This window comes from Macrotis lagotis, chromosome 1 (genome assembly GCF_037893015.1).
Source record: "Macrotis lagotis isolate mMagLag1 chromosome 1, bilby.v1.9.chrom.fasta, whole genome shotgun sequence".
Classification (NCBI taxonomy): domain Eukaryota; kingdom Metazoa; phylum Chordata; class Mammalia; order Peramelemorphia; family Peramelidae; genus Macrotis; species Macrotis lagotis.
Window position 1 is genome coordinate 916,247,989 of NC_133658.1, and position 11,356 is coordinate 916,259,344.

At 59.1% G+C, this 11,356-nt stretch overlaps 2 protein-coding genes across 3 annotated transcripts; one reads left to right on the forward strand and one right to left on the reverse strand.

The window, feature by feature from the left end:
- The first annotated feature begins 109 nt into the window (after positions 1-109).
- On the forward strand, positions 110-7,295 carry TMEM143 (transmembrane protein 143). The gene is made up of 8 exons (XM_074219824.1): positions 110-320; positions 631-877; positions 1,471-1,575; positions 1,678-1,872; positions 2,961-3,091; positions 3,586-3,865; positions 4,597-4,777; positions 4,860-7,295. The coding sequence occupies exons 1-8, from the start codon at positions 175-177 to the stop codon at positions 5,081-5,083; spliced, it is 1,509 nt and encodes a 502-aa protein (XP_074075925.1). The 5' UTR covers positions 110-174; the 3' UTR covers positions 5,084-7,295.
- Positions 5,656-8,966, reverse strand: EMP3 (epithelial membrane protein 3 (MAM blood group)). 2 transcript variants are annotated; one of them, XM_074219831.1, is made up of 5 exons: positions 8,832-8,966; positions 7,820-8,010; positions 7,150-7,261; positions 6,726-6,866; positions 5,656-6,652 (listed from the first exon to the last, which is right to left on the reverse strand). In XM_074219831.1, the coding sequence occupies exons 2-5, from the start codon at positions 7,895-7,897 to the stop codon at positions 6,492-6,494; spliced, it is 492 nt and encodes a 163-aa protein (XP_074075932.1). In that variant the 5' UTR covers positions 7,898-8,010; positions 8,832-8,966; the 3' UTR covers positions 5,656-6,491. The 2 variants fall into 2 exon arrangements, with proteins under 2 accessions (XP_074075932.1, XP_074075929.1); XM_074219828.1 differs by having other exon boundaries at positions 7,820-7,911; positions 8,832-8,965.
- Between the last annotated feature and the right edge of the window lie 2,390 nt (positions 8,967-11,356).

Genomic DNA, 11,356 nt, shown 5'->3' on the forward strand with positions numbered 1-11,356 from the left:
GCCGCGCGCCTCGGAAGCCCGGTCTGCCGTGTGCGCATGCGTTCAGCAACCGCGCCTTCCCGACTCTCCCCCCCTCCCTTCCCAGAGAAGTCCCGTGTCTTGAGGAAAGTGTGAGCTCACTCCCCAGAATGCCCTCGCTCGCCAAGCCCCGCCCCCGCTCCCCCTTCAAGGCGCATGCGTGGCCCAGGAAGCCACCCGAGGAGGAGAAACTGCCCCCTCACCCATCGCGCATGCGCCGCCCCAATAAGGCGGCACCTGGAGGCTCGGGCTGCTGGCCTGCGCATGTGCGCCAGGCTCAATGACAACCAAAGCTTTCTAAGGTGAGGGGGAGGGAAAGGCTTTCTGGGGTGGGGGGTGCATTCTTAATGCACGGCTTTGGGAGTGACCCCGTCCCCGAAATAGCTTTCCCTGCCTTGCCCAGAGAATGCGCCTGGCGAGAAACGTGTTTTGCACTTCCTGACCTTTGACCTCCTGCCCGCTGGGGTTGGGCCTGGGACCCCCGGTGGGGCCGACAGGGAGGAGGGCGAGGCTTTGGAAAGGGCCCCTTCTGCGCCCTCGGACCCCCACTGAGCCTCTTGTGCTTTGCCATGCCGCGCCGGCCCCCCGATCCTAACCTCCCCCCCACTTCAGGGTGCAGGGGCTCAGCATGCTCCGGGCGGCCCGAGCAGCCTGCGGGGCCGGGTGGTGGGGCTGCCCCCGGGCCCCGCCGAGGCCCCGGCCCCCCGAGGCCGCGTCCCGGCCCCATTCCTCCCTGGCCACCAAGATGGGGGAGTATCGGAAGATGTGGAACCCCACGGAGCCCCGGAACTGGGCCCAGCAGTATCAGGAGCGCTTCATCCCCTTCTCCAAGGACCAGTTGCTGCAGCTCCTCCTGCAGGTCACTAGAGAACTACAAGTTCCAGCCGCTCCCGGGGCGTCAAAACACCTCCCCCCCTTCCTGGGGCTGGAGTGCCTCTCCAGGAGGATGCTGGGAGTTGTAGTTTCCAGCCAAAGCCACACCTCCCAGCATCCCCTAGGGCAGCAGACCCTCTCCCTGCTGAGCACGCCCTCCCACCCGCACCCCCTCCCCTTCCAGGTGTAGTACGCCGCTGGGGGGGCGGGGGACTCAAGTGAAATAAAGCTCCCAGCAAGTGCGGCGGACTGGGCCCATCCCTTCCTCCTGGTGGAGTGGGGGTGGCCGAGCTGGGGGCGGGGGGTGGCACCCACTTGCGGGGAACCTGCCAGGGAGCCACAGCTCCCAGCAGATCCTCCCCTCGCTTCCCCCCAAGTACCCCTGGAACAGCAACCCCTCCCCCACCCCAAACTGGTGAGGAGACCCCTGGGCTGCAGCTCCTGCTCCCTCATTCTCTACTCCACACCCCCCCAGTGCCCTCCAGCCAGTGAGGATGTCCCTGTGACTGCAGCCCCTCCCCATCTCCTCCCCCTCCCCCGCTGAGACTTCACTGTCAAGTTCTCCGCCCCCCCCCCCAGGAGTTCCACTCGGACTCCCCTGCCAAGGCTGCGCTTCTGGAGTTCGCGGCCCAGATGGACTTTGCCATTCTGTACCAGTATAACCGCACCCTGACCCAGCTGCAGGTGAGCAGGGGAAGGGAGCTCTTCCTCAGCCCACCTCCCCAAATGCTCAGCGCTCCCCCTTCTGCACGCCCCCTCCCCCCAGGCTCTGGTCCTTCCCTCCAGGCGCTGTACAGCCCCATCAACCCAGACCGAGAGACCCTGGACCAGCCCTCCCTCACGAATCCTCAGCGCCTGGCCAATGAGCAAGAGGTCCTCAGGGCCCTGGAGCCACTGTTGGATCAAGCCAACTTCACCCCACTGTCCGAGGATGCCCTGGCTTACGCCCTGGTGGTCCACCACCCACAAGATGAGGTTCAGGTAGCAGCCCTGCCCCCGCTTGTAGCTACAAAGTCCCAAAGCAGGAACACCCCCCCCAAGGGCGCAGCCTCCATTTGGGGGTCACAGCATGTACCCAAAACCAGAAGTTTGAACTGTCTCCCAAGGTGATGGTGCATCAGTGGAAACTAGCAACTGGGAGGAAGGAGACTGACATCCCCTAGGAGGTGGTGCAGGGAGGAGGTGTGGACATGGGGACCAGCCTGGGCAAAGGTTCGGAGAGGGGAATGACCTTGGTGTCCTGGGCCGGAGGCCTGGGAAGAGCATAACATGCATCCAGGCCAGACTGCAGAGGGGAGAGGGAGTCGTGGAAGCCTGGGGAGCAGGGTGGTGACCCAGTCAGAGCCACGTCTTAGGAAGACCAGCTTGACCATTGTGTGGAATGTTTTAGGGAGTGCAGAGACAGGATTTGGGGAGACGGGTTAGAAACTGTTGCAATCATCTAACTAGGGAACCTGCCTGGGAGTGAGAAGGGGCCAGAGCTGACCCCCGGGATCGGAAGAGCCAGGGACATAGGAAGAAGGATGGGGTTGGGAGGACAGCTGAGGTCTGGGTCTGCGGTTCTCATCTGTATGGATGAGAACCTTGAGATATCAGAAAGGAGAGCCCTGGGCAGAGGGGCGGCCCCATAATGCCTCTTCAGGGAGACCCAAGTTCAAATCTAGCCTTGGCTGCTTTTCTGGTCAGATGGCCCAGACAGGGCAAGGAGCCTTCCTGCCAGTGCCAGGAGATGAGAGGAGGCCCTGCCCAGGCCCAGGAGGGCAGGGTAACAAGTGAACAAGAGCAGGGAGACAGAGCAAGCATCTTCTCCTGGCAGTTCTGAGGGATGGAGGAGTGAAGCTTGGGGGGGGGGGGGTCAAGCTCAGGAGAAACTGAGGAGGGGTAAGGAGGAGGGCATTCCAGAGCTGAGCTCCTGGCTGGGGGAACACCCCACTTGGAACTGCCAAGGAGAGGGAGTTTGGGTGACTGTGGTCCTTCAGTCCCCCAGACTGCGAGAGGGTCTATGGGGGGCCTGGAGAGAGGGCCAGCTGAGCCGACCCCACACCAGTCCCTGCTCCTTGTCTCCACAGGTGACCATCAACCTGGATCACTATGTTTACATACAGTTCTGGGCCCTGGGTCAGCGAGTGGGGCGGCTCCCCCGAAAGTCCATAGTGGGCTCTGAAAGGGGCTTCTTCACCAAGTCCCCTCCTGCTGAGAGGTGAGCACGGGGGCTGCTGGGGTGGGGGGGGCAGCCTGAGCTCTCAACCCAGGAGGGTGTGTCCCCAGCTTTGGGGGAAGATAGGATGGGAAGGACCCCAGCAATGCTGCCTCCCTCCTGTTGTCATAGAGAAGCAGGAGCTGCTAGGAGGGGAGAGGGAGGGGGCTGAGGGGAAGGGGCCAGAGCTAGTTCAACTCCCTCATTTTACAGAAGAGCAAAGTGAGAGACCCAGAGAGGTCAGGGCTTTGGCCAAGGTCACAGGAAGCCTAGAGTCCCCGAATGTGTCAGACTGGATTACTCAGGCCCAATGACTTGTCCAAGGTCACCCAGGTAATAAGTAACCAAGCCTGGATCAGTTCTAGACTCTCAGAGCTAGAAGGTGCCTTGGGCCCCAGGGTAGGACCAGAGCCCCCCCCCCCCCCCCCCCCCCCCCCCCCCCGGCTCACTTTGGCCACCGGTTGGAGGGAAGTCCTGACAGGGCCCTTTGGGCTCAGGCGTTACTTTAAGCGGGTGGTGGTGGCTGCCCGCACCAAGCGGGGTCACCTGGTGCTGAAGAGCTTCAAGGACACCCCCCTGGAGGGGCTGGAGCAGCTCCTCCCTGAGCTGAAGGTGCGGACACCCCTCCTGCAGCGGGCCCTGCTCAATGCCACGCTCCTGGTCTCGGGCCTGGTGTTCTTTGTCAACGTGGGCATGGTGGTCCTCACTGACCTCAAGGTGGCCACCTCCCTGCTGCTACTGTTCTTTGCCATCTTCATGGCCCACCGTGCCTCCAAGGTGAGCTCTGGGCCAGAGAGCCACCCCTGCGGCTCTGTAGAGAGGGCATGACCCTGGACAGAGCCCTTGTGGTCCGCTGCCTCAGACCAGAGGGCATATGGGGTGAGGGAGCTATCTGGGAAGTGGAACTGGGGGGGTGGTCTGACGGCCCATCCCTCTGCTCCCTGACCCAGGAACCCACAAATCCATCACTGAGTGTTGGGGCTGGGAGGGCCCTGAGGAGCATCTTTATGCTTGGGGATACTGAGGCTAGGTCACATAGCAAGGGAGTAGGAGGCATGGGACTCAGCCCTAGGTTTCTGAGTGCCTGGTGGCCATGGCCATAGAGGTCCTGTCTCACTTGGAGCTGCCACCTCGGTCTGAATGAATGAATGAAACTGCTGTGGGGATGGGCTTCACCCTGAGCCCCAGGGTGGGGTCCTCTGCCATCTGGAATCCAAGGAATGCTTGGAATGAAAGCAAGAGTGGACAACGCCAACAGAACCCCTGCTGTGTCTTCCCCCTGCTGCTGTGCCCCCTCTCACTGTATCCCCCCTCACTGTGTCCTCCCTGCTGTGTCTCCCTTGTCCCTCCCCACTGGCTGTGTCCCCTCTCACTTTGTTCCCCCCCCCCCACTGTGTCCTCCCTGCTGTGTCCCCCTTGTCCCTCCCCGCTGGCTGTGCCCCTCTCACTGTGTCCTCCCCTCACGGTATCCCTTTTGCTATGTCCCCCCTCGCTGGGTCCCCCCACAGATGTTCGGCCAGCGGCGGAACCTCCAGGCTCTGGAGCTGGCTCACATGCTCTACTTCCGAAGTACATCCAACAACTCAGAGCTGATCACGGCGCTGGTGCTCCGGGCCCAGGAGGAGCACGCCAAGGAAGTGCTGCTGGCCCACAGCTTCATGGGACGCCGGGGTCCCGGGCCACCTGAAGGTAAACAGCTCCTTGAAAGCTGAGGCCCATCCCGCTGAGGGTGCGGCTCCCCCACTGACCCCATCATCCTCCCTTCCCCTAGAGAGTGCCAGGTGGCTGCAGAGCTCCGTAGAGGCCTGGCTCCTAGCTCGGACAGGCTGTGAAGTGACCTTCAACGGGGCCCGGGCCCTCAGCCACCTAGAAGCCCTGGCCCAAAACAGGCCCCCTGGCCCAACCTCTGATCTCTACAAAAGCCTAGGCCCCTCCTGGACCTCCCAGCTTCAAAACACCCTGGAGCCTCCCGGGATCCAGCTGAGCAGGGAGTGAGCCTCCCATCATCTTCTGGCTCACCAGAGCCCCTCAGGTCATAGCACTGGTTTCCAGAGACTCGAGGACTACTGGCTTCCCCAGGGATGAAGGGGCACCCTGGGCGAGACTGGGGGGTCTTCGGCCTGCCAGACAGCAGTGGGGACTGCCCTCCACAATGCCAGTGCCTTCCCAAGACCCTGATATTTGTAATACCAACTTCTAGCACCATTGCTACCTCTGGCACCTTCCCACCCTTGCCCCTCCATGTGCAATATTGATCCCTGTGCCCATCTGTCCCCCACCTCTCCAAAGGAATAAACCCTGTTTACACCATTTTCCACGTGTAGAGCCCCAAGGGGCAAAGCTGGCAAAGCAGAGAGGCTCGTGGTGGGCATCCAATGACAAAATGCTGCAATGGACCTGGCGGGAGGCCGCAGCAGAGGCGCCCTTTCCTGCCCTTCCCCAGGGCTTCTCAGGAAGCTGGGCTTCTCCTCTGCCTGCCAGGGCAGGCCCCTTACCACCAGGGACCCCCACGGTGGAGGGAGTCCCAGCATGAAGCCAGAGAATAATTTGAGTCCACACTCACCCAGAGGTTAAAGCGCTTTACTCCATTGCATCTTATCCGTAACGTATTACATTCTGTCTTTTTGATCCTAAGCTTCGGTTAGTCGGGGCCTCTCCACTGAAGAGGCCGAAGCTGGGGCACAGAGAAGGTGCTCAAAGGGGACTCGAGGCCCAGTCCCCAAAGGCTTTCCCTACTCTTCCCTACCACAGGGGTCCTCTGGTTATAGATGGGAAGGGAAGCACCTTCCCTTGGTCAGACAGGCAGGAGCGAGGCCCTAGCCCCCTGCCTCCTCCCAGCCCCCACGGCTCTAGAGGGGTCAGACTTGAAGCTGTCCCACAGGATGTCAGGGCAGAAGGGGTCTTGGCAGGGGCCATGTTATAACAGAAGGCTGGCAGAACTGGAAGAGAGGGGCGGGAAGATCTGCTGTGCTAGCATGTGGCACATAGGATCTCATGGCATCCTCACCATCACCTAGGAGAAGGGGCTATTATTATCCTCAGGAGCAGAGATTAGGAGACTCGCCCAAGGCCCCACAGCTAGGCAGGGCCTGAGGCTGGATTGGAACTCAGGTCTTGAGCCCTGGCCCAGGGCTCTGGGCTTTGTACCACCAGCTGGAAAGGAGCCCAGAATACCAAGGTAGGGGCAGGAGGTGTTTGTCAGAGAGGCTAGGCCAAAAGGAGGAGGAAGGGGACCGAAAAAGTATCCTCTTACTCCCCCATTGCATGGAGGAGAAAACAGATTCTGGGGCCAGGGTCTTCCCCAGGACAAGGTAGCCAGGGAGGCCGGGCTGGAGGGGCCGGGCTTGCTGCTGTCTCACTGGAGAGGGGCTGTGAGTCAGGGCCAGCTGGCGAGGGGGGGGTGTCACTCTCGCTTCCTCAGATGGATGTAAATGATGCCACTGGCCAGCGCAAGGGGAAATGCCACCCAGGCCAGGGCGAAGCAGTAGCCGAAAGAGCCTTTAGGTTCATGGAACTCCTTGACGTGGATGGCGTAGATAAGGGCCCCGGTGAACACCGACAGACCTGGCGGGAGACGGGGAGTCACGCCTGCCCCCTCCCTGCAGCCTCCCAGTCTCCCTGCCCTCCAACCACTCACTGGTGCAGAGCTGGCAGACACCGGTGGCATAGAAGAGGCCCCCTCGCTTCATGTTGTACAGCTGGAACATGAAGAGGATGAAGGAGAGGCAGCAAAATATCAGGGACAGGACCATTAGGGCCTGCACGGCCTTGAGCCAGCCTGGGGAGCAGAGACAGCGGTTACCCTCGCCTGCCCACCGCAGGCCTCAGCTCCGGCCTTGGACTGGGAGCTCTGGGAGGGCAGGGACCCTGGTGCCCTGCAAGCTGCTTGGTATACAGTAGATGTTTAATAAATGCTCTTTGCTTCATTCATTGGCATCAGCCCCACCCTCCTCAAGAAGTCTTGGGCCCCTGGCATCCAAGGTGGGCGTGGGCATGGCATCCCTCCCCCCGCCCCCTCAGTGCAGGGGTGTAGTTGGGGGGTGGGGGGTGCTCTGCCTCACCACTGTTGCTGACATCTTTGCATTCCCAGATCTCCTGGGAAGTTTGGTTTATGTGGGCCACACAATCCTTCCAAAGGTTCAGGGAGCCATTACCAGGGAGGATCCACCATGACTGGGTCCAAAAAAGAAGGCAGATTAGTGAGGAGAACGGGATGGGGGAGGGGGGGTTGGTGGGCGGAGGGCCCAGAGGTTTCCTTAAACTCAGGTTTGACTGCATCTCTCCCCTCAGTAGCTTCCCCCTAATTTTCTGTTGGCTCCCATCTAAAAATATCTACCCCCAAAGTTCAACTTGGAAATCCTTCTCTCGTTGTGGCCCCTTTGCATAGCCCTCCTCTTTGAGTTAGGGGTCAAAGCAGTCCCATCACCCACACCCCCCCAACCTTTCCGGGGGTGCAACCTTCTGTCCCAAGCCCCCCAGTGCCCTGCCTTCAGTCTGTATGTATGCACATGTCTGCATAGACACAGCATGTGGGCACAGGTGTGTGCATTCTGTGTGTGGCTGGAAACACGCGTGAGAGTGATTCCCCCTTAGAATATAAGCCTCTAGAGAGCAAGGAATATTCCCTTTTGTCTCAGGTGAGTGATAAGGGCTTAATAAAGACAGTAGATTGAAAAGCCTGGCATGGGAGCAGCGGAAGAGGGGTAGGGTCACAGAAAGCCATGTTCTCACCTTGTCCAGGGTGGCCACGAAGAGCAGGATGAGGATGAGGATGTGCAAGGCGGAGACGGCCACCAGGAGCAGGGACATGATGCCCACTGAGTCTGGGGGGAGGTGAGAGCTCAGACTGGCACTGAGGCCGAGGACACCAGCCCCGGGCTGCCGAGATGGTCTGGACCCTAGGCGTCCAGCCTGGATGTTTCCTTGTAGGGGGGAGGAAATACCTGGACCTCCGAAGGGAGCATGTGTGTGTGCTGTGGGCGGTGAGCTGGATTGGGATCTTCCCCTGACTTCCCCTCCACCGGGTCCTCTACTCTCACATTGAAATCGGCCCCACCTAGTTCCTTCCAGCGATTCCCCAGCCTTAGGGCTGGGTGGGGCACAGCCGGGCACCCAGACTTGCACTAGGATCTCCTCACCCCCTTTGGGTGGGGGGTCAGTGAGTCACTGTGACTCATGCCCCTTTCTCCCACCAGGGAAACCCCAGCCCAGGGCCTGCCTGCTCTCCCTGGGTCATCCCTCCCTCACGCCCTAGCAGTCACACATCTGGGGTCTTGGGGGGGGGCTCAGGAAAGGAGATGGGGTAAAGGGGAGCTAGCAGGAGTGCTAGCAAGGGAAACCTGGGACTGTGTGGATCTATAGAGAGCGAGGGGCCAGAAGCAAAACTGAGGGGCAGGGCAGCTGAAGAACTGAGTTGGGAGACACCAGGGTCTCCCAAGAGACCTGGTCAACAGGGAGAATGGGGGCTAGGGACGGGCGGGGGGCAGAGCATCCCTAAGTCTCAGTGGGACCTAGCTGGGGAGCAGGGCTGTTAGCTCGGGTGCCCAGAGGCTGGGGGTTGAGGCAGGAGGAGACAGCTGGGGGCTTGGGGAGAGTGCCCCTGCCCCTGTTGGGGAGGAGCACCATGGCCCACCTGGGGGTCCCAAGGAGTGAGGCCTCACTCCTCTCCCCTCCCTGCCCCACCCTTTCTAGCCCTACTGAGTTCTTAGGGTTCCCACCCTCTCCTTGGCGAGGCAGAAGATACCTGAAGGCAGATGGGGTCTGGGCCGCTCAAGGGCGCCTTCCTTTCTCAAGTTGGGCCAAATAACGGGAGCAGCGCTGAGCCAGGCAGCCAGAGGAAGTCAGAGCGAAAGCTCGGGCCCCTTTCCCGGCCTCCCTGCCCCGCCCTGCTCTCTCCCTCCTTCCCTCCACCCCCTGCCCGGCCCCCGCCTTCCTCCCTCTCTCCCTCCCTTCTTCCTTCCTCTGAAGACCCACTTCCTAGACAGTCTACCCGAAGCCCTTGGATTCTCCTCTCCCAAGTTCCTGCCTCTCTCTTTTATTTACAAGCAGGAAATTCTGGGAGGGCCCCAAGCTTCCACTGACAGGTCCATCCCTTTCTGCCCCCCCCCCCCCCAATCTCTCATCTGTCCCTGTCTCGGGTGTCTGGCTCTTGTCTTTCTCTCACCCTCTCTCTGTCTGTCTTCCCCTCTTGTGCCTGTATCTCCTCTATCTTTGTGTGTCTCTCCGTCTGTCTCACTTGGTCTGTCTTTGTCTTTCCCTCTTGTGTCTCTCTCTCTCCTCCTCTCTTTCCTTCTTGTAACTGGATCTCTATCTTTGTGTGTCTTCATCTCTGTATCTTCTTTGACTCATCTCTGTCTCACTTTGTCTCTGTATCTCCCTCTCTCTTACCATCTGCCTCTGTTTCTATCTCAGGATGAGTCTCTTCATTTGTCTGCTCCAAGCTTGAGTCTTCCAGGGTCTCTCCCCATTGACCCCAACCCCAGGGTCTACAGAGACTGAGGCTGGGAAAGGGAGTGGGAAGGCAGAGTGCCTAGATGTCAAGTCAATGAATACGTTTGGAATACCTACTTTGTGCCAACATCATACCAAAGACAGAATGTGAATTAGGCCCTCTAGGAGCTTGCAATCTAACACAGCAGCCACACACTGACAGTGTCTCTATAAAGTGAGCTATCTACAGCATATACAAGAAATAATTAACAAGGTGAACTGGGAGTAAGAGGATTGGGGAAGACTCAGTGGGAAGGGGGTGTCATTGGGGGTAGGGAAGTGGTGGGTCGAAAGAATGACCAGAACCAAGAGATAAAAAGTATTCTTGGTGGAAACTCCGGGTGGCCAATGACACTGAACTGAAGAGTATGTGTTGGGGGGGGGGGGTGTAAAAAGACTGAAAAGGGAGGAGAGGGTTTTGATTGAATTTGATCTTGGAGGCCATAGGGAGCTACTGGAGTTTATTGAGTAGAGGGAGTGACATGGGCAGATCTGTGTTTTAGGAAAACCACTTTTAACAGTTGAGTGGCCTTGGGCAAGCCACTTAACCCCATTTGCCTTGCAAAAACCTAAAAAAAAAAAACCCAAACAGTTGAGTGGAAAATAGATTGGAATAAGGAGACATTTGTGGTAGGCAGCCCTCTCTCCCTCCCCTCCCTAGCGGTTATTGGGATAGTCTTGGAGTGAGTTGGTGAGGGGCTGCACTGGGGTGGGGGCAGTGTCAGAGAAGAGGGCTTATTGGAGACCTGCTGCAGGGGTGAGATGGACAGTTCTTGATAACAGCTTGGATCTGGGAGGGTGAGAGTCATCACCATAGAGATGGGGGCTAAATCCATGAGGAGACCCCCTAGGGAAGTCATATAGAAGAAGAAGAAAAGGGGGCCCAGGACAGAGTCCAGAGGGACATCCATGGAGAGAGGATGTTCCTGGAGGAGCATCCGTCAAAGGAGACAGTAGTCAGAGAGGGAGGAGGAGAACTGGCAGGGTGTCCCAACAATCTAGAGAGGAGAAAATCAAGGGGAGGGAATGGCGACCATTGTCAAAGGCCTGTGCTCTATCCACTGTGTCACCTGGCTACCCTTCCTCTTTTACTCTAATGGGGAGCACAGGCCCTGGAGTCAAGAGGATCTGAGTTCAAATCCAGACTCAGACATAATTATTACTTAGCTGTGTGGCCTTGGGCAAACCACTTAACCCCATTGCCTTAAAAAAAAGTGTGACGGAAAATAAGATACATTTGAAAAAATGAACAGGGGAGTAAAAGAGGAGACACAGGGATGGCACTGGGTGAATAGGTTGGTTGGTTGGGCTTTGGAACACAGAAGGAGCTTAAGAAAAGCACGTTGGATGGAATTGAAGTGAAGCCGGTCCTCTGACCAGGGTCCAGCGCAGGCAGCGCCTATGAGCCCACCATAACCCAAGAATCCGGCCAACAGTCCACCCCGTGGGAGGGGGGGAGATTCAAATTCTGCGTCTCGCAGTCTTGGGAGCTTTCCGTCCTTCACGCAGGAAGGAACTAGCTTGAAGGTCATTGTCTCCACTTTACAGATGACACTGAGGCCCACCATAGCTAACCTGCCGCGTTCTGAGCGGCTCCCAGAGCCCAGGCAGCCACCTCCTTGTTTTTGCCTCCTCCTCCTCCCAAGGGACCCAGCACCCTTGATCCTTCCTGGCGGCCACCTAGATGGCAGAACAAACTCTGGCGCGGAGGGCTGCCCGGGGTGGGCAGTGCCCGGGGTGGGCAGCGCCCGGGGGGAGGTCCGGGGTGCGGGTCTGCCT